This window comes from Oncorhynchus keta, chromosome 4 (genome assembly GCF_023373465.1).
Source record: "Oncorhynchus keta strain PuntledgeMale-10-30-2019 chromosome 4, Oket_V2, whole genome shotgun sequence".
NCBI classification, from domain to species: Eukaryota; Metazoa; Chordata; class Actinopteri; order Salmoniformes; family Salmonidae; genus Oncorhynchus; species Oncorhynchus keta.
This window is the reverse complement of record NC_068424.1, coordinates 50,008,212-50,033,329: the sequence shown is the minus strand read 5'-3', so window position 1 is coordinate 50,033,329 and position 25,118 is coordinate 50,008,212. Positions and strand designations below refer to the sequence as shown.

The following is a 25,118-nucleotide window of genomic DNA, read 5'->3' as shown; positions in this document are numbered from 1 at the left end:
ATGGAGTAAGGGCATCCTTGTATCCAGGAAATGGCGTGCAGAGGCTGCTTCTGCAAGCACGCTTCTGTATGCGCTCAAGTTGGTCAGAGAGGCCTTGAGTCGAGGAGCTGTGCCAAGCTGGTGCGACATACTCTAGGCAGGGTCAAACATAGCATGTGTAGATGGCTACCAGGTCCATTTGTGATACGTTAAATCTTATAAATCATTGATTCGATTTGGTCTTTCCTATGCAGATTATTTTATCAGGGTTTTGTCTGCAGAGAAAAGTCTTGGCTGGGCTTTTCCGTGCTGACTATGTCCAAACAGTAATTTTTCAGTGTAAACTTAAATTACTTAAACCAGATATAATGTACGTAGAAAAGATAATGGACCATATTTTTTTAATAAGATCATTTTTGAGAACTAACAGTTCTTAACAGGGAGATTCTAAAATTAAAATAATTAAGCATTCAGGAGTATTTTTATTATGGCATGGGCCCCCCATTGATTTTGTTATAATGTTTGACTCACTCAGATAGCATAAGCTATGACAAAATGTATAGAATGTTACAGGATCTTGCATTTTAAAGGATTTAGGGCAATGTCACTTCTATGGACCTATTCTTATAGACCAGTTAAGGTTGCTTTTGGTGTGGAGATATTATCCACTGTACAATTATGGATTCAATTGAAATCATTAAAATATATTTCCAGCGATTGTCATTGTCTCTGGCAGCACTGTCAATAACTGCAAGGAAGATCAATAAACCTAACAGTGCTCCCTGGGCCACACCCCCTGTGAGTTCTTGCCAGTCAGAGGCAATCTTGATAGCCCACACTAGTGGTGTGCTGGTCAGCTATTTGTTCACCCGCACCCGCCCCCGCCCCCAATTGCTAATAACCCATCTGCAACTGCCTGACAATATGTGATAAAGTGAAAATCTGATGTCTGTGTCCCACCCTAACCCGCTAATATAGAAAATGTGCTGTAGGCTAGTCAGAGATGGACCATCAAATCAAGCCATGCGCTTTTTCTCCACATAACTGTATTGTGTATCTAACTCAGGCAAAAAAAAGTTATGCCCCCCGGCCATCTCTGACTAGCCTACAGCACATTTTCTATATTAGCGGGTTAGGGTGGGACACAGACATCAGATTTTCACTTTATCACATATTGTCAGGCAGTTGCAGAAGGGGATGGGACAATTTTACAATATTGTCATTCAAATGGACCAGGGAAGAAATGGTGTCTGTTATGCTGCATGTATTAATATTTATTTATGAGATATACTTGTAATTCTGAGACAGACATGTAAAGTTAGCATATGTTTGTTAATATTTATTTCATTCATTTCATTTAAATGGGAATACTGGGATTGGTACATACACATATCTCAATGCATTTCTTTAAAATCAAGATTGCTAAAAAAAAATCCCCCAGTGTGAAGATCCCCACAATCAACAATCACTCCTCTACGGGAAATAAAAAATTTTGGCAATCCCAAAACAATTACAAACAAATGGCCCGGGACTTACTACATTGGGAGCTCCTTTAACAGCCGGTTTCTGGTACCTAAACATGTTCTCCCAAGGTGGCGTGCCTCTAGAAGAATTTCAAAGGGAGAGATACAAAATCCTTGTTAAACTCATCAGAATACTTGGTAGTGGACATTCCATCAGGCCTGGAAGAGAAAATAAACTTTTAGTTAGTTTTCACGATGCGAAATCTTAATCAATCTTTACAATCTTAATCAAACATTTTAATTCTGCCTTTTTCTGAATTACTTTGTGTATGCTGTCTTCCTTGGGAGGAAGACATCTTGGGAGGCCTTAATTATGTACCTCACTTCCCTTTTTTAATCGAGCTTGCTGCAACTGGCACTGCAGGAGGCCTCGATAACACCTACTAAAGTTGAAACCATCCCAGAGTTCTTTCCACTAGTCTCATCTTATTGTCAAGGCCTGTTGCATTTGACGTATGGCTTGCGGTCTATACTTCCTGTCCCTGAGAGAATCAATAGTCAAAATATGAAATCTGTTATTTACACGTTCTGGGGTGCCAGTTTATCAGCTCTTTTGGTTCGGAGTCCTCATTCTACAAAAAAACAGCTACTTGATTCAGTCTTTGACAGTGGTTGCATGTAATGGAAGTAGATTATATTTAGTATGAAATTATCATTTTATTTAATAATAATTAGATCATCATGTCAGCCAGGTTGACGATCTTATGTATTTACTGCTATTCTTAGCTGTGCGGTCTATTTTCTCTTACAGCCTGTTTGAGTTAAGCAAGTAGGCGAGTAGGCTACCACTCACTTTCACTGGTGGAGGCTTATCTACGAGTCCCCAGGAAGCGTATCTTTAACCTAGATGTGCTGGAGGGGGAACGGAATGGAAATGACCTTCGATTCTCATGTGATTTGTATGTTAGGAGAATGAGAGAAATGTATAGTGCTTTGCAAATTTTCCCCAAATATCAGGTCCAGAAGCAGCCCATCTGTCTGTTTAGCTGTTTATCTTTAAAAAAACACACTAGTTTCAGATGACCACTCAACTGCATTATCTGAGTGCTTGCTAGAAGCTGCTAATAACACATTCATACTCTGAACCATACTGTCAACACCCCCTATAAACTCAACTTCAACTGATAGACAAGATTCATGGTACTCATGGTCTATGTTAAAACCTCTACCTCGGGTTTAAACCCTTTTTCGTTGGATATCATTTTTGAATATTTCCTTCAGGATAAACAAATATACCTTCTGTTACTTTTAAGCACTCAGCATTAGCCGTCATCTCCATTTCAATTTAGGCCTATTCTAAAAACCTTCCATGATCGTGGAGGTCAACCCAGGTCATCAAACTCTCTGGAGGAATCACTTTAACATTAGGGCGACTGTCTATCACTATAGACAGCGTCAGCGACACATATCTTTCGCGAGACCCAGTGCTGCTCTTAAACCATATGAGTCACACAATCACTCAATTAATCATACTGTCACATGTACAATTACACATAGCTGGCTCATGCATACCCTTTCGCTATCCTCCTTATACAGTTGAAGTCTGAAGTTTACATACACTTAGGTTGGAGTCATTAAAACTCATTTTTCAACCACTCCACACATTTCTTGTTAACAATCTATAGTTTTGGCAAGTCGGTTAGGACATCTACTTTGTGCATGACACAATACATTTTTCCAAAAATTGTTTACAAACAGATTATTTCACTTACAATTCACTGTATCACAATTCCAGTGGTTCAGAAGTTTATTAAGTTGACTATGACTTTAAACAGCTTGGTAAATTCCAGAAAATTATGTCATGGCTTTAGAAGCTTCTGAAAAGCTAACTGACATAATTTGAGTCAATTGGAGGTGTACCTGTGGATGTATTTCAAGGCCTACCTTCAAACTCAGTGCCTCTTTGCTTGACATCATGGGAAAATCAAAAGAAATCGGCCAAGAACTAAAAAAATAAATAATTGTAGACTTCCTTAAGTCTGATTCATCCTTGGGAGCAATTTCCAAGCGCCTGAAGGTACCACGTTCATCTGTACAAACAATCGTACACAAGTAATAACAGCATGGGACCGCGCAGCCGTCATACCGCTCAGGAAGGAGAAGTGCTCTGTCTTCTAGAGATGAACATACTTTGGTGCGAAAAGTGTAAATCAATCCCAGAACAACAGCAAAGGACTTTGTGAAGATGCTGGAGGAAACAGTTACAAAAGTATCTATATCCATAGTAAAATGAGTCCTATATCGACATAATCTGAAAGGCAGCTCAGCAAGGAAGAAGCCACTTTTACAAAACCCCCCCAAAAAAGCCAGACTGTGATTTGCAACTGCACATGGGGACAAAGATCGCACTTTTTGGAGAAATGTCCTCTGGACTGATGAAACAATAATAGAACTGTTTGGCCATAATGACCATCGTTATGTTTGGAGGAAAAAGGGGGAGGCTTGCAAGCCGAAGAACACCATCCCAACAGTGAAGGACAGGGTGGCAGCATCATGTCGTGGGGGTGCTATGCTGCAGGAGGGACTGATGCACTTCACAAAATAGATGGCATCATGAGGTAGGAAAATTATGTGGATATATTGAAGCAACATCTCAAGACATCAGTCAGGAAGTTAAAGCTTGGTCGCAAATGGGTCTTCCAAATGGACAATGACCCCAAGCATACTTCCAAAGTTTTAAGAAATTGGCTTAAGGACAACAAAGTCAAGGTATTGGAGTGGCCATCACAAAGCCCTGAACTTAATCCCAGAGAAAATTTGTGGGCAGAACTGAAAAAGCGTGTGCGAGCAAGGAGGCCTACACACCTGACTCAGTTACACCAGCTCTGTCAGGAGGAATGGGCCAAAATTCACCCAACTTATTGTGGGAAGCTTGTGGAAGGCTACCCAAAAACATTTGAACCAAGGTAAACAATTTAAAGGCAATGCTACCAAATACGAATTGAGTGTATGTAAACTTCTGACCCACTGGGAATGTGATGAAAGAAATAAAAGCTGAAATAAATCATTCTCTCTACTATTATTCTGTCATTTCACATTCTTAAAATAAAGTGGTGATCCTAACTGACTTAAGACAGGGAATTTTTACTAGGATTAAATATCAGGAATTGTGAAAAACTGAGTTTAAATGTATTTGGCTATGGTGTATGTAAACTTCCAACTTCAACTGTATGAAATAAACAAAAAGTGTGTCTATCATATAGAGTTCCATCAAAACGTACAAAAATTGACCGAATAATCTGTCAGAAAGGGCTTCACCAGAGTCTGTCACCCCCACTCTGCTCAAAAAATGAACAGAGAATTTTACCATGTAGAACTTCACCGAAGGTCCTTTGCTCCTGCTCAGTTCATAAATTGAAAATAACTGTGAAATTGGAGTTTCACATAATGTCATTCACACCTGCTAATGTTTTAACTTAATCCTTCATGTCAACAACCGTGATGGCGCTTCCTCCCGTAAAGGCTTCAATTGAATCCTTCACCTCAACAACCGTGATTGTATTGCAATGCACAACCCAAAAATACAGAGTTCGCTCTTATAAATGTTTTTTTCACATTTACACACCAGACACTATCAATCAAATTACATTTTAACCTATGTTATTCACTTAATTTGTAGAAGAGTCACACACATAGAGAGACAAGCGACAGAGCTTTTAGAGGTGGAGCTTTACATGAAATGAATCTTTACAAAATAATATGAGACGGCTCACAACTTGTCGTCCATCCTGGTGATGTATCTACCCTGCAAAATACACAGGCAAAAACAAATTTGAAATTGGAGAAGAAAGAAAGATGATAACAGGGACAACCAGCATGGAAGTCATGAGCCAATGATCTAATTTGTTCTATTCTCACGTGTTGCACAGCCCGACCTGCTGCTACAACAACCATTTGTCCATGGTTTTGATCCATGGTGCAAGTAAGAGACAGGGGTTGGTAAAAAATAATAAAATACAATGACAAAATACCATAAAGATCTATGTGTCAAAATAAACTATAAAATAATTGTATTTTGAAATGTATTTCATTAAAATACATACATTTTGTATTTTAAAATGCAGAAATACATTTGCAAGTAGATGGCTCGAACAGCAACAACATTCTCAGTAACGGTTACAGAGATGTTTTACTTCCTGACTGTGATATGTTGTTGTTTATCTACCTTAGTTGAATGCACTGACTGTAAGTCAGTCTAGATAAGAGTGTCTCCTAAATGACCAAAATGTAAATGCAATGTGAAAATAAGCACACCAAAATTACCTGCAAAGCACACTGGGTATAACTATTGTCCTTGTTTCGGGGTCGGGGAGCAGAGTAATACTCAGCATGCTTTGCAATAGTTCATTTATCAGACTGTCTTATCACACCATGGTGCCATCAGACTTCTGCTACCAATGCAGGGTGAAAGGGAGCCACAAAATTGTGAACCAATATAAAAAAAATGGTATAGAAAAGTATTTTGAAAATGTAAATTACAGCTCTCAAATGTATCTTGTTACAAAATACATAGGAGTGTAGTTCAGTCCTGTAACATTTGTGTCCAACTCACACTCCCAAACACTTAGATCCCCAGAACGCAGCCCACTTTCCAGTTCACGCTCCAGATCCCAATCACCGGAATTCTAATCACCTGTTCACACACCTGCAAGTCATCATCCCACACTATTTAGTTCAGTTCCTTGCATCCCATCAGGTATTGTTTGTTTTGAGACACTTCTTTTGGAACGCTGGTTGTTCCTGTCCTGCTCTCCCCCCAGGTATGATAGTTTTTGCCATTTTTTGGACCTACCGTGTATGACCTTCTGCCTACCCCTGGACCCAGCTATCTGCCTCCTCCTATGGCCCCTTTCAATTAAACACCTTCTGCGCTTGAAACCAGCTCTCTGTCTCCTATCGTGTTCAGTGCAGAATACCTCACCAAAAACGACAGATGGATTCAGCTGAGCTGCAGCTACGTCTAGCCCGACGAGAGGAAAGGATCGATGAACTCTGCGACCTCCTTCGCCAGTCCATTCCTGCTTCACCGATACCGATCGTTCATCCTCCCCTATATCCATGCCTAGTAAATACGACGGCTCCCCAGGGAAATGTCAAGGATTTCTCATGCAGTGTAACCTGTACACAGACCAACACCTCGCTGACTTCACCTCTGACAAAGACAGGGTGGACTTCGCCATCTGCCTACTCACAGGCATAGCACTGGATTGGGTCACAGCTCTGTGGACCTCTCAAAGTTCTGATCTGTATTCTGAATCACGTTTCCACGCCCTCTTCAAGGAGGTGTTCGATCATTCAGTTTCAGGTCGTCACACCGGGGACCTGTTATGTGAGCTGCGACAGGGATATCGGTCCACCACTGAGTATGCCCTTGAGTTCCGCACCAAGGCTGCCCGGCTGTGGATGGAGTGAACCAGCTCTCCTTACAGTCTCCTGAAGGGGTAGAGGACCTTGGCTGCAGAGGAGATTTTAACGGACCTCAACCAATACATCCGGATATCCACATCCATTGGTGGACCGCAGACCTATACAGTCAGACGCCCATTGCCTGCAAGTCTTCCACGCCCTTCTCTCGTCCACCATGGTCCAATAGCCCCGAACTCATGCAACTCAGCCGCGCCCCTCTCATGCCTGCAGAGAGACAAGAGGTTACATGAAAACCTGTGCCTCTATTGTGGAGAGTAACTACCAACTCACTAGCTGTTTGGTTTGGTATCCCAGCTCTTCTTTCTAGTAATGGGGTCAGGAAATAGGGGGGTAGGGAATGTCATTGACGAACAACTGGTACAACAGTTAAGAGTCAAACTAATCCCTGTTAATCCTCCCTTTAGGATTAATGCGCTGGACAGACAACCTCTCGGGTGTGACTTGCATGACCAAACGTATCACCCTTCAGATTGGCCTCGTTCCCTCCATTCAGTGAATGGTGTTGCCTCCACCTAAAGAACCCCTCATCCTCGGTCACCCCTGGCTAAGCCTTCACGACCCTGCCATCTCCTGGCGACAAGGGGAACTGCTGTCATGGTCTCCCACCTGTTTAGGAACTGCTTCAGTCGAGCCACCTCTATAGAAGGATCGGAGTCTGCCATTCCAACCCACATCCCACCTGTATATGCCCAGTTTGAGTGTCTTCAGCAAGAAAAAGGCGTCCATTCTGCCGCCTCATCGCCCGGAGGACTGCGCGATCGACCTCCTTCCTGGGGCCGCCCCCTAAGGGTCGGTCCTACCCCTTGTCCAGCCCAGAGAATGAGGCTATGGACACCTACATAGTAGAGGCCCTCGACATGGGATTCATCTGTCCATCCATATCTCCAGCTGCATCCAGTTTCTTTTTTTGCTAAGGAAAAGGATGGTAGTCTCTGTCCCTGCATAAATAAATAAATTACAGACCCCTCAAATGACCTGACCATCAAGAATTGCTTCCCTTTTCCTCTGATTCCGGTCGCACTAGAACAAGTTGGACAGGCTACCATCTACTCCAAACTGGACCTACGTAGTGCTTACAACCTGGTCTGTATATGAAGTGAGGATGAGTGGAAGCCAGGGTTCATCACCCCGAGGGGTTACTAGGAATACCTGATTATGCTCTCCGGTCTCACCACTGCTCCCGCAGTCTTCCAGTCCATCATGAATGAAGTTTTCCTGGACAGGATCAACCAGTTCATCATGGTGTACATTGATGATATCTTGATCTACTCTCACTCCCTTGCAGAACACGTACAGCATGTGCAACAGGTCCTCCAACGACTACAGGACCACCATCTTTATGTCAATGCTGAGAAGAGCGCCTTTCACGTGACTACAGTAACCTTCCAAGGGTTCGTGCCGACACCAGGAGGGGTCAACATGGACGAAGGCAAAGTCACGGCCATGCTTAACTGGCCCAAACCTGCCACCGTAAAGGAACTACAATGGTTCTCCAACTACTACCACCAGTTCATCCAAAAATACAAATGACTAAATACTCAGTTCAAATATATGTAACCGACACAAATACTGCCCATTTCTGGTAACAAATGCCGTAGTGATCCCATTGACAGTACATGTCAAGTACTCTATTGTGATTATGGCAGATTTTCATCTTCATTTGAACGGTGTCAACTAGGGTAGGCCTATCCTTAATGAAGGTGGAAAATTTATGGTGAGGCTTGTGAAGTTCCACAAAGCGAGGTCACAATAATTTGGCAGGACTTGACAGCTTTCTGTTTCTTACTGAAATCATACACCTTGTTGCCGGGTCGAGCATAACAGTCGACTTCAAGTCGAGAGCTGGACTGTCATTAGTTTCTCCAGAACCCCCACCATCATAAAAAATGTCTTCAGCACCGGCCTTGTCTCTGCACTGAGGGCAGCTGCAGATGAGACTGGTGTAGATTATTTTGATCGGTTTACATATGACCAAAGGATCAGGGTTGATGTTTTATTCTGATAAAAGAAACCAACCACATTCATAAACTAAATGTTGAGCTGCCCTCGCGCACCAACTCCTCACTTCCACATGGATACAATAGACAGTGTGAAAATAAGAATAACATTTGTCTCGTTTGATAATGATGCAATGTAGAGTATAGCCTATGGGACTGGGCTAGCCAACTTTCATAAATGACAGCCAAGCATTACGTAGAGTTAGTGTATGACGTGCACTTGCAAACAAACAGTAAAATGTTGTCTAAATAACAAACAAAAACACATGACATACGGGATAAACAAACAACATCCATAAATTAAATGTTGTGCTGTCCGTATTCACCAACTCCTCTGTAAAGTATAAATGAACAACCGGAGACATGAATAGCCATGCTAGCCCAATGACGAATTGTAGGTGATGTACTGTAGCTAGCTAGCATGTACAGCATTCACAAATCAACAGATAAAGTTCATAAATGCATGAAATCCATAAATATCACAATGTACTGGTAGAAGACCATAATATTACAATGTTAGTAGCAATATAAACTATCTGTTTTAACACACAGGATTATGACTTTCATGGGACAATGTTCCAATTACCTAGGAGGAATGCAGAAAGAGAAGGAAATGTGACATTAAAAAGGGCACATACAACAAAAGGAATGTACAGTAATATCAGGCATGGGAACTAATCAGATTTTATGTAAATATACAACATGAAATTCAACACTTGTTACATAAACACTGTTTTGATTTCAGTGTTTAATGTAGCTCATGCAGTAACTGTGTGAGAGCTACCGGATCCCCCAGATTGGACAGCTGGTCTGGTCCTGTACCACCGATATACTTGCCAATGCCTCCACCATTTCCCCACCACACACGCCACAGACTGAAGGCCGGTTCTTAAAGGGTAATTCCGCCAATTTTCAACCTCATGTTCATTTTTCTTCAAGACCAAACCCGTGTCTACATGTGTGAAAACAGCGTGTTTTTAAGATCGATAATGTTCTAAAAAATGATCCTCTGACATCACAGGGTGAATAGAAAGTTTTCAAAATCTGCTAAAAGTTTTTAGCCAGTGAGGCTAGAAAGCGTATAAATGCGCCGTTTTCAATATGTAAACACTGGTATTATGCTAGAGATAATGAAAATCAGGTTAAAGTGTTGGAATTGACCTGTTAAGTTTTCAGTGATGTGATTTCTGGGTGAGACTCGCATCCCTCGTGGCCAAATAAACTCGCCAGCTGCTGCACATCACAATGGAAAACCTTTAGCAATGCAAATATTGTCTATTGGACAGACAGTTTACTTCGTGTTGGTTCCCTAGTGAATAGTATTCATTCCACCGACTATGTTGCAAAACTGAAGCAAACGTAACGAAACGGGGAGGGACCTACCTGAATTTGTCCAATAGAAACTCTAGTGTTGCTCGGTTTGGTTCTTAAACGGTTTCCATAATGAATACACCACAGGTGCATGCAATTTTCACACAATTTCAGTCAATAGAAAAACAAGGCAAGCCTATAAAACACTAATTTGAGTTGCGACACAGTTGTTTTAAAGATGAAAAAATAAATAAAGACGCCTAACTACCAAAACCTGCGGGCTCTCCTTCACTGCAGCCGAGTGAGTAAAGCATTTAAACGTGTAAAACCTAGCAAGGCTGCAGGCCCAGACGGCACCCCCAGCCGCGTCCTCAGAGCATGCATATTCAATCAATCCTTATCCCAGTCTGCTGTTCCCACATGCTTCAAGAGGGCCACCATTGTTCCTGTTCCCAAGAAAGCTAACTGAGCTAAATGACTACCGCCCTACCCCGTAGCACTCACTTCCATCATCATGAAGTGCTTTGAGAGACTAGTCCAGGACCATATCACCTCCACCATACCTGACATCCTAGACCCACTCCAATTTGCTTACCGCCCTAATAGGTCCACAGACCAAGCAACCACACTGCACACGGCCCTAACCCATCTGGACAAGAGGAATACCTATGTGAGAATGCTGTTCATCGACTACAGCTCAGCATTTAACACCATAGTACCCACATAGACCCTGGGTCTCGACCCCGCCCTGTGCAACTGGGTACTGGACTTCCTGACGGGCCGCCCCCAGGTGGTGAGGGTAGGTAACAACATCTCCACCCTGCTGATCCTCAACACTGGGGCCCCACAAGGGTGCATTCTGAGCCCTCTCCCTGTTCACCCACGACTGCGTGGCCACGCACGCCTCCAACTCAATCATCAAGTTTGCGGACGACACTATAGTGGTAGGCTTGATTACCAACAATGACGAGACGGCCTACAGGGAGGAGGTGAGGGCCCTCGGAGTGTGGTGTCAGGAAAATAACCTCACACTCAACGTCAACAAAACAGAGATGATTGTGGACTTCAGGAAACAGCAGAGGGAGCAGCCCCCTATCCACGTCGACGATACAGTGGTGGAGAAGGTGAAAAGTTTCAAGTTCCTCGGCATATACATCACAGACAAACTGAATTGGTCCACCCACACAGACAGCGTTGTGAAGAAGGCGCAGCAGCACCTCTTCAACCTCAGGAGGCTGAAGAAATTTGGCTTGTCACCAAAAGCACTCACAAACTTCTAGATGCACAATCGAGAGCATCCTGTCTGGCTGTATCACCGCCAAACTACCTGCCCTCCAGGACACTTACACCACCCGATGTCACATGGGCGAGGTCAGTACAGGTGCATCAAAGCAGGGACCGAGAGACTGAAAAACAGCTTCTATCTCAAGGCCATCAGACTGTTAAACAGCCACCAGTAACATTGTGTGGCTGCTGCCAACATACTGACTCAACTCCAGCCACTTTAATAAGGGAATTGATGGAAATGTATGTAAAAATGTATCACTAGCCACTTTAAACAATGCCACTTAATATGTTTACATACCCTACATTACTCATCTAATATGTACAGTGGGGCAAAAAAAGTATTTAGTCAGCCACCAATTGTGCAAGTTCTCCCACTTAAAAAGATGAGAGGCCTGTAATTTTCATCATAGGTACACTTCAACTATGACAGACAAAATGAGAAAAAAAATCCAGAAAATCACATTGTAGGATTTTTTATTTATTTATTTGCAAATTATGGTGGAAAATAAGTATTTGGTCCATAACAAAAGTTTATCTCAATACTTTGTTAAATACCCTTTGTTGGCAATGACAAAGGTCAAATATTTTCTGTAAGTCTTCACAAGGTTTTTTTACACACTGTTGCTGGTATTTTGGCCCATTCCTCCATGCAGATCTCCTGTAGAGCAGTGATGTTTTGGGGCTGTTGCTGGGCAACACGGACTTTCAACTCCCTCCAAAGATTTTCTATGGGGTTGAGATCTGGAGACTGGCTAGGCCACTTCAGGACCTTGAAATGCTTCTTACGAAGCCACTCCTTCGTTGCCCGGACGGTGTGTTTGGGATCATTGTCATGCTGAAGACCCAGCCACGTTTCATCTTCAATGCCCTTGCTGATTGGAAGGTTTTCACTCAAAATCTCACGATACATGGGCCCCATTCATTCTTTCCTTTACACGGATCAGTCATCCTGGTCCCTTTGCAGAAAAACAGCCCCAAAGCATGATGTTTCCACCCCCATGCTTCACAGTAGGTATGGTGTTCTTTGAATGCAACTCAGCATTCTTTGTCCTCCAAACACGAGTTGAGTTTTTACCAAAAAGTTATATTTTGGTTTCATCTGACCATACGACATTCTCCCAATCTTCCTCTGGATCATCCAAATGCTCTCTAGCAAACTTCAGACGGGCCTGGACATGTACTGGTTTAAGCAGAGGGACACGTCTGGCACTGCAGGATTTGAGTCCCTGGTGGCATAGTGTGATGGTAGGCTTTGTTACTTTGGTCCCAGCTCTCTGCAGGTCATTCACTAGGTCCCCCCGTGTGGTTCTGGGATTTTTGCTCACCATTCTTGTGATCATTTTGACCCCGTGGGGTGAGATCTTGTGTGGAGCCCCAGATCGAGGGAAATTATCAGTGGTCTTGTATGTCTTCCATTTCCTAATAATTGCTTCAAAATTTCTTCAAACCAAGCTGCTTACCTATTGCAGATTCAGTCTTCCCAGCCTGGTGCAGGTCTACAATTTTGTTTCTGGTGTCCTTTGACAGCTCTTTGGTGTTGGCCATAGTGGAGTTTGGAGTGTGACTGTTTGAGGTTGTGGACAGGTGTCTTATGCTGATAAGTTTCAAACAGGTGCCATTAATACAGGTAACGAATGGAGGACAGAGGAGCCTCTTAAAGATGTTACAGGTCTATGAGAGACAAATCTTGTTTGTAGGTGACCAAATACTTACTTTCCACCATAATTTGCTAATTAATTCATTAAAAATCCTACAATGTGATTTTCTGAATTTTGTTTTCTCATTTTGTCTGTCATAGTTGAAGTGTACCTATGATGAAAATTACAGGCCTCTCATCTTTTTAAGTGGGAGAACTTACACAATTGGTGGCTGACTAAATATTTTTTTGCCCCACTGTATATACTGTACTCTATACCATCTACAACATCTTGCCTATTCTGTACCACCATTCTGCAGTTCTGTACCATCACTCGTACATATTCTTTATCCCTTTATACACAAGTGTAAGGTAGTAGTTGTAGAATTGTTAGGTTAGATTACTCGTTATTCCTGCATTGTCGGAACTAGAAGCACAAGCATTTCGCTACACTCGCATTAACATCTGCTAACCATGTGTATGTGACAAACTAAATTTGATTTGACATACTTTTTACACAAAATGAACAATTAACACAATTATTTTCAATTGAGGATATTTTTTTAATGTATTTGTGTGAACACAAGACCTGAACATATCGGACTTAAACACAGTAAATCACAAAGGGCTTACAAAATGCCTTCACGTTCACACAAAATCACGGTGTATAATTTTCTATTCTCTAACTACGTGTCAACAGCACAAAGGCTACTTCGAATACTTCTCTCCCAGTCGCCACAGAGATAGCTGGATCGCTGGAGGTTTTCCACAGTGTAAATTACTGTGGTGTTCCAGATGGTCTATTTATAGTCACCAGCTTATAATATTGTAATGCCGATCATGAAAGTAACATACGCTACAGTAAGACCATTTTAACACACAAGATGCCATAAAACAACAATATGAGGGCAGCCTTTACGATAAAAAAAATGACATGCATATGAGAACGTTTAACGTATACATTAATATTTGGTCTAAGCTCACCAAATCAATTGCAACATGTCATATATAATAGCATCAAACAAAGTCAGTGAATCCCAAATTAACATTTAAGCACAATAAACTGTATTCCACTAGTCTTAGCAAGACAAAGCTTCATCCCATTGATGACAGAATGGCAGAAATAAATCCCTTATGGTGTCCAATAACTTCATTTCCTTCAGTCTGGCTGCCATTGAAAAGTGAAGTCTAAAAGGTGTGTTCAGCAAGAGTGTACTCTAAAGTGTCATAGATAACCATTACACGTATACGAAGGATTAAAAATATGCAAGTTCCCTTTGCATTATGAGCAGCCCGTCAGTGACCTACAAAGAAAAAAGACAGGTTAGATGGGTTGTAGTCATTAACATGTTCCATTACTTTTATCGGTGCATCAATAAATCAACGTTACAATCAGGTTGGGGACTTGAGCCACTGGTCTTACTCAACTGTTGAGCACAATATTGATGCACTGTACTACATTTCCACATGGTGATTTGAATTTACAGTACCAGTAAACATTTGACACATCTCATTCCTGGGTTTCTCTTTATTTATTTTTTACAATTTTCTACATTGTAGAATAGTGAAGACATCAAAACTATGAATTAACACATATGGAATCATGTAGTAACCAAAAAAGTATTTTAGATTTAAGATTCTTCAAAGTAGCCACCCTTGATGACAGCTCTGCACAATCTTGGCATTCTCTCAGCCAGCTTCATGAGGTAGTCACCTTGAATGCATTTCAATGAACACGTGTGCCTTATTAAAAGTTAATTTGAGGAATTTCTTTCCTTCTTAATGCGTTTAAATCAGTTGTGTTGTGACAAGGTAGGGGTGGTATACAGAAGATAGCACTATTTCTTAAAAGACCAAGTCCATATTATGGCAAGAAATGCTCAAATATGCAAAGAGAAATGACAGTCCATTACTTTAAGACATGAAGATCAGACAATGCGGAACATTTCAAGAACTTTTAGTTTCTTAAAGTGCAGTCACAAAAACCATCAAGCGCTATGATGAAACTGGCTCGCATGAGAACCACCACAAGAAAGGAAGACTCAGAGTTACCTCTGCAGCAGAGGATAAATTCATTAGAGTTAACGACACCTCAGACTGCAGCCCAAATAAATGCTTCAGAGTTCAAGTAACAGACAAATCTTGCTGTCCACAGTCCACCTGGCCGTGCTGCTGCTCCAGTTTCAACTGTTCTGCCTGCGGCTATGGAACCCCTGACCTGTTCACCGGATGTGCTACCTGTTCACCGGATGTGCTACCTGTTCCAGACCTGCTGTTTTCAACTCTAGAGACAGCAGGAGCGGTAGAGATACTCTTAATGATCGGCTATGAAAAGCCAACTGACATTTACTCCTGAGGTGCCGACTTGTTGCACCCTCGACAACTACTGTGATTATTATTATTTGACCATGCTGGTCATTTATGAACATTTGAACATATTGGCCATGTTCTGTTATAATCTCCACCCGGCACAGCCAGAAGAGGACTGGCCACCCCTCATAGCCTGGTTCCTCTCTAGGTTTCTTCCTAGTCACGTGCTTCTACACCTGCATTGCTTGCTGTTTGGGGTTTTAGGATGAGTTTCAGTACAGCACTTTGAGATATCAGCTGATGTAAGAAGGGCTGTATAAATAAATTTGATCTCAACATCAACTGTTCAGAGGAGACCGTGTGAATCAGGACTCCATGGTCAAATTGCTGCAACGAAACCACTACTACAAGATACTAATAAGAAGAAGAGACTTGGTTGGGCCAAGAAACACAAGCCATATGGACATTATACCGGTGGAAATGTGTCCTTTTGATCTTTGTACGACGCAGAGTAGGTGAATGGATGATCTCCGCATGTGTGGTTCCCACCGTGAAACATGGGGTAGGAGGTGTGATGTGTGGGTGCTTTGCTGTCAATGATTTATATAGAATTCAAGGCATACTTAACCAGCATGGCTACCACAGCATTCTGCAACGATACGCTATCCCACCTGGTTTGCGCTTAGTGGGACTATCATTTGTTTTTCAACAGGACAATGACCTAACACACCTCCAGGCTGTGTAAGGACTATTTGACAAAGAAGGAGAGTGATGGAATGCTACACCAGATGACCTGGCCTCCAATCACCCGACCTCAACCCAATTGAGATGGTTAGGACCACAGAGTGAAGGAAAAGCAACCAACAAGTGCTCAGCATATGTGGGAACTCCTTCAAGACTGTTGGAAAAGCATTCCAAGTGAAGCTGATTGAGAGAATGACAACAGTGTGCAAAGCAGTCAAGGCAAAGGGTGGCGACTTTGAAGAATCTAAAATCTAATTTGATCGGTTGAACACTTTTTGGTTACTACATGATTCCATGTGTTATTTCACAGTTTTGACATCACTACTATTCTACAACGTAGAAAATAGTAAAACAAATAAGAAAAACCCTTGAATGAGTGGGTGTATCCAAATTTTTGACTGGTATTGTACACGATCGCCCATCCTAAGTAATGAATACCATATCTGATGTCCGGAAGTGGGCATTTCCTTTCATGAAAATGCTCTCTTCGGTAGTGGCGGAATCAAGAAGTTGATAAACAGAAACTTAAGTGACCAAACCAAGTACAGGGATTCCAGTGTCATGTAAATGATTATATTGTCATACGTAACATGTTATCATTTAGCAGACAGTCTTATCCAGAGCAACTTACAGTAGTGAGTGCATACATTTTAATACTTTTTTCACATACTGGTCCCCCATGGAAATCAAACCCAGAACCCTGGCGCTGCAAGCGCAACGCTCTAACTGGGATACACGGGAATCAACATTTTGAGCAGTCCTAAGACATTCCTTTCTATGTGAAAGCAATGGAGGCATGGGATGGGATCCCACACCACTAGTTCTTGTAGGGTACTACCTGTGGAAGGACACTGCTAGACCATCTCATACTGGTTGTTGGTGATGTATCGAGACAAGCAGCAGGACAAGAATACCCCAATGAGCTAGGCAGAAAGTTAAACAGAGTTTCAATTAGGATGTGAACCAAAAAAAAAAAAGGACAAGGTTAAATCTAGCATTTTCTTGATGATCTCACAACATTTCAAGATCCATGTTACAGGTAATAACATTATTGTATCTCTCCCCCCCCCCCATGTACCTGGAAGAACGCAATTCCAAAAGATATCCCTGCAATGATTCCCAGGTTAGACTCCATCAAAGTGGTCACCAGTGAGAAGCAGCCCTAAAACATGTTAAGCAGAAGGAAAACAATGGTTCCTTTAGGTTATAGCTGCTGTTCATTACGCCTACTGATTGGCAAACACTTGATCTAAAATACTGACAAACTATGAATCAAAGCAGGGTCTGAACTTAGCTAACCAGAGACACAAAGCTCTGACAATTCTGTGTGATATGATTGATAGTGATATGGAGGCAGTGCTCTCACCGTGTCATACACCACGTCACGAGCCTTGTCAAGGTCCTTGAGCTTCTCGACAGAGCAGACCGCGTTCGCTTTGCAACAGCTGACAGGGACGCCATTGTCTTTGAAGTACTTTGTGGTGTTCCAGTCCTTGTAACTATTCACTCCACAGCAGTACAACTGTACAAAATACACATTTACTAATCATCAAGAGGAAATAACAACAGTGACTTCTAATTCCTAATTCTATGGATGACTTAGCCAAGTGGGCAAATCAAATAATGTTTTAAAAGGTGGTTCTATTGTACGTCAATAAGTTATTTAATAATGTAAAAGACAGACCATAAGCTAATACAATCGTATACCAACTAAATCTATGCAACTGAGAAGAAGATGGCCGGGTCGTGGCCATCTGTACTGTAAAAGTTGACTATAGAAATACTTCTGCAGGGTCTCTGATAAGAGAAGTGGCTTTATAACAACATTTTAACAGAATGTTTTGTGGTCTTTGCAAAGGAACCAGATAGAATTAGGCGTCGCAAGGAATAACAAAAATATAACTTACAGTCCTCTGGATGGTGTCAACTGCAGAGCTTTTGGGGTCAGTGGTATTGTAGTTCGTCACAGCATCTTTATAGGCATCACCTAATACAGCCTTTATCTGCAATAAACAACAGGAATTGGGTTTGATTTGTGGCCAACTGAATCCTATAGTAATGGCAAGTGTATTTTAAGTCACCTCATAGAAGTACCCACACATTGTTCTATACTACCCTATGGCTTACTGCAACATAACGACCAGAAGGTCTTCGTAGTCCTAGTCGGAAACGTTGGAATAATCTATATGGGAGTATACCTCAGTGCCAGGGTAATTCCATTTCTTATATATGAACATTTTTATACCTCAGCACCTGGTAAATTGTTGGATGTGGAAACACTACTTTTGAAAAAGATCTCACCTCATGTCTGAATAAGAAGCCAGATATGCCAGCCACAAACTCCGCTAAGAACACCAGAATCAGGAACATGGCATACTGAGAGGGGAACAAAAAACAAACAAACTCATCAATTTACATACAAAGACTGCATGCAAAGACTAGAAACATTTGAGGAGAATGTAAAATACAAAATGATACACTTTCACAGTGCAACTGACCAGCTTCAGCATCCATGGACTACCGCGGCATGTAGCGAAGCAACCAAACAGGCCAAAAATGACGATGATGGCTCCAGTCCCGATGAGGACATATGGCGCGTTGGTGCTCTTTTCAGAGGCAAGCTGGAAATAAGCTTCCAGGCTCACCTTCCCCCATACTCCAACAGCCAGAAGGATAACCCCTGTAAACTGGGAGAAAGCACAGACACTCAGCTGGTCTTTTGTAGCTCAGTTGGAAGAGCACGGCACTTATAACGAAAGGCTAGAGGGTTCGATTCCTGGGACCACCCATATGTAAAATGTATGCACACATGACTAAGTGGCATTGGATAAAAGTATCTGCTAAATGGCATATATGATATAGAGTGCATTCGGAAAGTATTCACACCCGTTGACCTTTTCCACATTTTGTTACAGCCTCATTCTAAAATTGAATTAATTATTTCCCCCCTCAATCTACACACAACACCCCATAATGACAAAGCAAAAAAGGTTTATACATTTTTGCAAATGTATAAAAAAAACTTTTAAAAAAATGAAATATTGCATTTACATAAGTATTCAGACCCATTACTCAGTACTCTGTTGAGGCACCTTTGGCAGAAATTACAGCCTGGAGTCTTCTTGGGTATGACGCTACAAGCTTGGCACACCTGTATTTGAGGAGTTTTTCCCAGTCTTCTCTGCAGATCCTCTCAAGCTCTGTCAGGTTGGATGGGGAACGTCGCTGCACAGCAATTTTCAGGTCTCTCCAGAAATGTTATGTTGTCATGTTGGAAGGTGAACCGTCGCCCAAGTCTGAGGTCCTAAGCGCTCGGGAACAGGTTTTCATCAAGGACCTCTCTGTACTTTGCTCCGTTCATCTTTCCCTTGATCCTGCTCGTCTCCCAGTCCCTGCCGCAGAAAATCATCCCCACAGCATGATGCTTCCACCACCATGCTTCACCATAGGGATGGTGCCTGGTTTCTTCCAGACGTGACACTTGGCATTCAGGCCAAAGAGTTGAATCTTGGTTTCACCAGACCACAGAATCTTGTTTCTCATGGTCAGAGTACTTCAGGTGCCTTTTGGCAAAGTCCAAGTGGGCTGTCATGTGCCTTTTAATGAGGAGTGGCTTCTGTCTGGCCACTCTACCATACAGGCCTGATTGGTGGAGTGCTGCAGAGATGGTTATCCTTCTGGAAGTTTCCACATCTCCACAAATAAATTCTGGAGCTCTATCAGAGTGACCATCAGGTTCTTGGTCCGCTCCCTGGCCAAGGCCATTCTCCCCCGATTGCTCAGTTTGGCCAGTGTGTGCTTTTCCAAATCATGTCCAATCAATTGAACTTACCACAGGTGGACTCCAATCAAGTTCAATAAACATTTCAAGGATGATAAATGGGATGCACTGGAGATCAATTTCCAGTCTCATAGCAAAGGGTCTGAATACTTATGTAAATAAGGCATCTGTTTTTTCATTTGAATACATTTTCAACAATTTCTAAGAACCTGTTTTTGCTTTGTCATTATGTGGTATTGTGTGTAGATTGAGGGGAAAAAATGATTTAATCAATTTTAGATTAAGGCTGTAACGTAATAAAATGTGGGAAAAGGGTCTGAATACACTGTATATTTCTGCACTCTCAGGTCCATAAGGGGATTTTTAAGAAGTTTGGCCTAGTTCTTTGACACAAACTCAAGATTTAAGGCTCAAAAACAACCATCCTAATTATACACCTTGAGCACCTAACAATTTTATTCAGCTCAGTGTGACTGTTGTTGGAGGTCTTTACAAAGCTGAAAAAGCTTTGAGGTTGGTATAAGTGGCCTACAGAATTTTCTCACATGGAAGGAAAAGTCAACATGGAACTTAAACATCTCCCCCACAACCAATAGCCCAAGTTCTCACATCAGTGAGCTCAGCATCTTCCCTAGAAAAATGTATTGCCCTTCCTTCTACAAGAGTCATTCGTCAGAGTGCTGTCATTAGTCCACCGGGCCATGAATGATACACATCACCCTCATATATATATATATATATATATATATATATATATATCAATAAACGGCTGAGATAAATATGTTACCGTGAACTTTGAACCCAGAAAAAAGCCACATTCAATTAATGGCGTAGACAGAAAAATGGAAATTGAATGAACAGCATTGTTCACAAGATTTATAAAAAGAAAGCGGTTAGAAAAATGAAAGCCGTCTACCGGTCTTTAATGTCAACTTGTCAATTAAACATATACAGTGCCTTGCGAAAGTATTCGGCCCCCTTGAACTTTGCGACCTTTTGCCACATTTCAGGCTTCAAACATAAAGATATAAAACTGTATTTTTTTGTGAAGAATCAACAACAAGTGGGACACAATCATGAAGTGGAACGACATTTATTGGATATTTCAAACTTTTTTAACAAATCAAAAACTGAAAAATTGGGCGTGCAAAATTATTCAGCCCCCTTAAGTTAATACTTTGTAGCGCCACCTTTTACTGCGATTACAGCTGTAAGTCGCTTGGGGTATGTCTATCAGTTTTGCACATCGAGAGACTGAAATGTTTCCCCATTCCTCCTTGCAAAACAGCTCGAGCTCAGTGAGGTTGGATGGAGAGCATTTGTGAACAGCAGTTTTCAGTTCTTTCCACAGATTCTCGATTGGATTCAGGTCTGGACTTTGACTTGGCCATTCTAACACCTGGATATGTTTATTTTTGAACCATTCCATTGTAGATTTTGCTTTATGTTTTGGATCATCGTCTTGTTGGAAGACAAATCTCCGTCCCAGTCTCAGGTCTTTTGCAGACTCCATCAGGTTTTCTTCCTGAATAGTCCTGTATTTGGCTCCATCCATCTTCCCATCAATTTTAACCATCTTCCCTGTCCCTGCTGAAGAAAAGCAGGCCCAAACCATGATGCTGCCACCATGTTTGACAGTGGGGATGGTGTGTTCAGGGTGATGAGCTGTGTTGCTTTTACGCCAAACATAACGTTTTGCATTGTTGCCAAAAAGTTCAATTTTGGTTTCATCTGACCAGAGCACCTTCTTCCACATGTTTGGTGTGTCTCGCAGGTGGCTTGTGGCAAACTTTAAACACTTTTTGTGGATATCTTTAAGAAATGGCTTTCTTCTTGCCACTCTTCCATAAAGGCCAGATTTGTGCAATATACGACTGATTGTTGTCCTATGGACAGAGTCTCCCACCTCAGCTGTAGATCTCTGCAGTTCATCCAGAGTGATCATGGGCTTCTTGGCTGCATCTCTGATCAGTCTTCTCCTTGTATGAGCTGAAAGTTTAGAGGGACGGCCAGGTCTTGGTAGATTTGCAGTGGTCTGATACTCCTTCCATTGCAATATTATCACTTGCACAGTGCTCCTTGGGATGTTTAAAGCTTGGGAAATCTTTTTGTATCCAAATCCGGCTTTAAACTTCTTCACAACAGTATCTCGGACCTGCCTTGTGTGTTCCTTCTTCTTCATGACGCTCTCTGCGCTTTTAACGGACCTCTGAGACTATCACAGTGCAGGTGCATTTATACGGAGACTTGATTACACACAGGTGGATTGTATTTATCATCATTAGTCATTTAGGTCAACATTGGATCATTCAGAGATCCTCACTGAACTTCTGGAGAGAGTTTGCTGCACTGAAAGTAAAGGGACTGAATCATTTTGCACGCCCAATTTTTCAGTTTTTGATTTGTTAAAAAAGTTTGAAATATCTAATAAATGTCATTCCACTTCATGATTGTGTCCCACTTGTTGTTGATTCTTCACAAAAAAATACAGTTTTATATCTTTATGTTTGAAGCCTGAAATGTGGCAAAAGGTCGCAAAGTTCAAGGGGGCTGGATACTTTCGCAAGGCACTGTATATAACTTCACCTAAAACTACAGCTAAATAGATGTTTTTGCTCATAATAATTATTTTGGTAGAATCCCAGTCGTCTGATGTTGTTTCTCAGTCAACAACCATTTAGAAAAGCTGTTTACAACATCTGCCAATTTGCCGAATACTGTCAGCTCAAGCACTAGCGCAAAATGCACTCTTATGGAGCCTACTGTTACTCCTTTAATAAAGGTCGAAGGTTCGTATGTTATTTTCAGAGACTGGCTCAAGAATTCCATCCAAACTTGAATCGATTCTCAATTGCGACAGGGTTCTAGAAACATAGCCCTTTACTTTCATATCACCTCGAAATAATTTCACAAAAGCAAAATATAAACTTACTGTAAACCATTTTAACCGGCTTCATCACAGTTGCTGCTGATAGTATTTTTTCAGCGATGACACGTTTCTCGAGGCCTTCTTCCATTACACACAGATGTTCGGATCATGCTAGATACAGTTCCCAAATAGCACAGGTGGTCACTGTCTTCTGTAAATAGGAGCTGTAACATGGAGATATGGCCATGCGGAAACACTAACCGTTACCCTATAAATGTGTGTCAATCTAACGTTTTGTTTCTCGCAGATATGAAAGATAAGGTCTATAATGCTTCCAAAACAGTACCGCAAACGACACGTTAATGTTCAGACCGAGCGTCCGGGCTCTTCACAAAACTCCCCCGTATAGAAGACTCCTTTCTCCAATATGTGTAATGTAATAAAACTGAGAGCCATGATCAAGGGCTATACGAGCCTTAGCTGGGTGGAAATGTTCAACTACATGAGCCCAGCAATCGACGTGAACAATCGAAATGCAGCCTCGCGGACTGCAACACACAAAAGAAAAACGGTCGCGTTGTTTGTCGCTCCTGGAGTAAAGTTTATTACAACATAACGACGAATTGTGATAGGGCCCCAACTTTTACTGATAAAGTTTGCACATTAATTATGTAAATCGGCTCGAGGCGTCGCTCAATATCCAATAAACGTATTATTTTATACCAGAGTGTTGTCGCACTATATCACGGTGTTTATTTTCAATAATTCGAGTCCTTTCGCGTCAGCCGTAGCCTAACGTTATTCCTTTGTAAATGCCAATGGTTGGGAAAAGGTTGCTTGTTGGCATCGCCGCTAACTTGGCCCATTGTTACCGTAGCTTGCTTGCATCAGTTATTTACATGTAAATACTCACCCAAAATATGAGACTGTAAGAAATAAGAAAGGTCTTGAGACAAGTAATCACAGGCTTCGTTTGAAGCCTTCTCGATGGGGGAGACATGACGGCTATTCCGCAGAAATGGTCAGTCAAAAAGTATCGTTGTTGCAAAAAGGGCAAGAAAAGAAAATGACCAAGGCGCCGTGCTGGAAAACTTTTCTCGACTAAACAGAATCCAAGGAGAAGTGACGTCGTTGATCCAGATTCACACTCCGTGAGAATAAAGTACATTTCCTAGTTGTTTTTTATTTTATTTATGGTGTTCCACAATTTAATACAATAACTTTATTATTCCCAAAGACAACTTCAGTTAATGCGGATACGACGTATGAAACTAGGCTTAACACAATAAGATATTATTAGTCACAAAAATGTAATTTTCATAAAAAAATCCCCATTGATGCCGGTTGGCTAAAACACTACTAAGGTATCTATTGGTTTAATGAGGTAAAGACAGAGTTAGCGCCTTGATTGCAGTACTGAATATTGCTGTATATATATATTCAGTGTTTGATCATGTATAATTTATTTTCCGCTCTTGCGTGTGCTGTCAACGTCATGATTGACCTAATTGTCCGTTATGGTTTTCAATACAGCAGTTTCAAAATTGTACGGGGAATTAAATGTTGTAAACATTATTAATTTCAGTAGGTGGATTTGAACATCACTCCTTGTTTTACTCAGGTGCGGTTTCGTGGACAGGGTTTAATTTAAATCAGGACGAGGATAAATTCTACTTAAATTACTCCATATTAAAAATAGCCCTTTTTTCTTACCTTTATTTAACTAGGCAAGTCATTTAAGAACAATTTATTATTTACAATGTCGGCCTATCCAATTTGTAAGTCGCTCTGGATAAGAGCGTCTGCTAAATGACTTAAATGTAAATGTAAATGTACCCCAGGCAAACCTAGACGATGCTGGGCCAATTGGGCACCGCCATATGGAACTCCCAACTCCCGAGCTGCAGTGCCTTAGACCGCTGTGCCACTCTGCTTAACTTCAGATGAATTAGTTATATAGTAGGGAGTCCCAGACTAAGGTAAATAAGAACATACCAGTTATATTTGTGAAATCTGACTAGATTAACGATGTGCACTTGGTGCTGACATGAGGACACTTCAAAAACCAGGGATGGGACCCTAATACATAAGCATTATGTGGAATTGGAGCAAGACACCTAGACCAAACAATGGACAGATGTAAAAGAAAACATTCAAAGAATTTCAGTGACTTCAAGAGGGGAAAAACCCCCTCGAAGCGAATTGTGTTAAACCACCCAATTATCGAAAAACAAACAGCATGATTCATCAACAG

General features: G+C 41.5%; 1 protein-coding gene and 1 long non-coding RNA gene across 2 annotated transcripts; both read right to left on the bottom strand.

The window, feature by feature from the left end:
• Positions 1-8,908: 8,908 nt before the first annotated feature.
• On the bottom strand, positions 8,909-10,226 carry LOC118383736 (uncharacterized). Its single transcript, XR_004825695.1, has 2 exons — positions 10,088-10,226; positions 8,909-9,878 (listed from the first exon to the last, which is right to left on the bottom strand). It is a non-coding gene; the product is annotated as an uncharacterized LOC118383736 (long non-coding RNA).
• Positions 10,227-13,699: 3,473 nt separating this feature from the next.
• LOC118376662 (tetraspanin-7-like) lies at positions 13,700-24,069 on the bottom strand. Its single transcript, XM_035763405.2, has 8 exons — positions 23,778-24,069; positions 18,713-18,901; positions 18,516-18,590; positions 18,122-18,217; positions 17,581-17,736; positions 17,293-17,376; positions 17,053-17,137; positions 13,700-14,464 (listed from the first exon to the last, which is right to left on the bottom strand). Exons 1-7 carry the CDS (start codon positions 24,030-24,032, stop codon positions 17,069-17,071), a joined length of 924 nt encoding a protein of 307 aa, XP_035619298.1. The 5' UTR covers positions 24,033-24,069; the 3' UTR covers positions 13,700-14,464; positions 17,053-17,068.
• Positions 24,070-25,118: the final 1,049 nt, after the last annotated feature.

Excerpts from the sequence above, each read along its gene's own strand:
- LOC118376662 (XM_035763405.2), bottom strand. The coding sequence starts at position 24,032 with ATGTACTTTATTCTCACGGAGTGTGAATCTGGATCAACGACGTCACTT. Across the intron at positions 18,902-23,777 it reads CTTACAGTCTCATATTTTGG|TTTACAGGGGTTATCCTTCT; the intron begins GTGAGTATTTAC and ends GCTTTCTCCCAG. Across the intron at positions 18,591-18,712 it reads GTCCATGGATGCTGAAGCTG|TATGCCATGTTCCTGATTCT; the intron begins GTCAGTTGCACT and ends TTCCCCTCTCAG.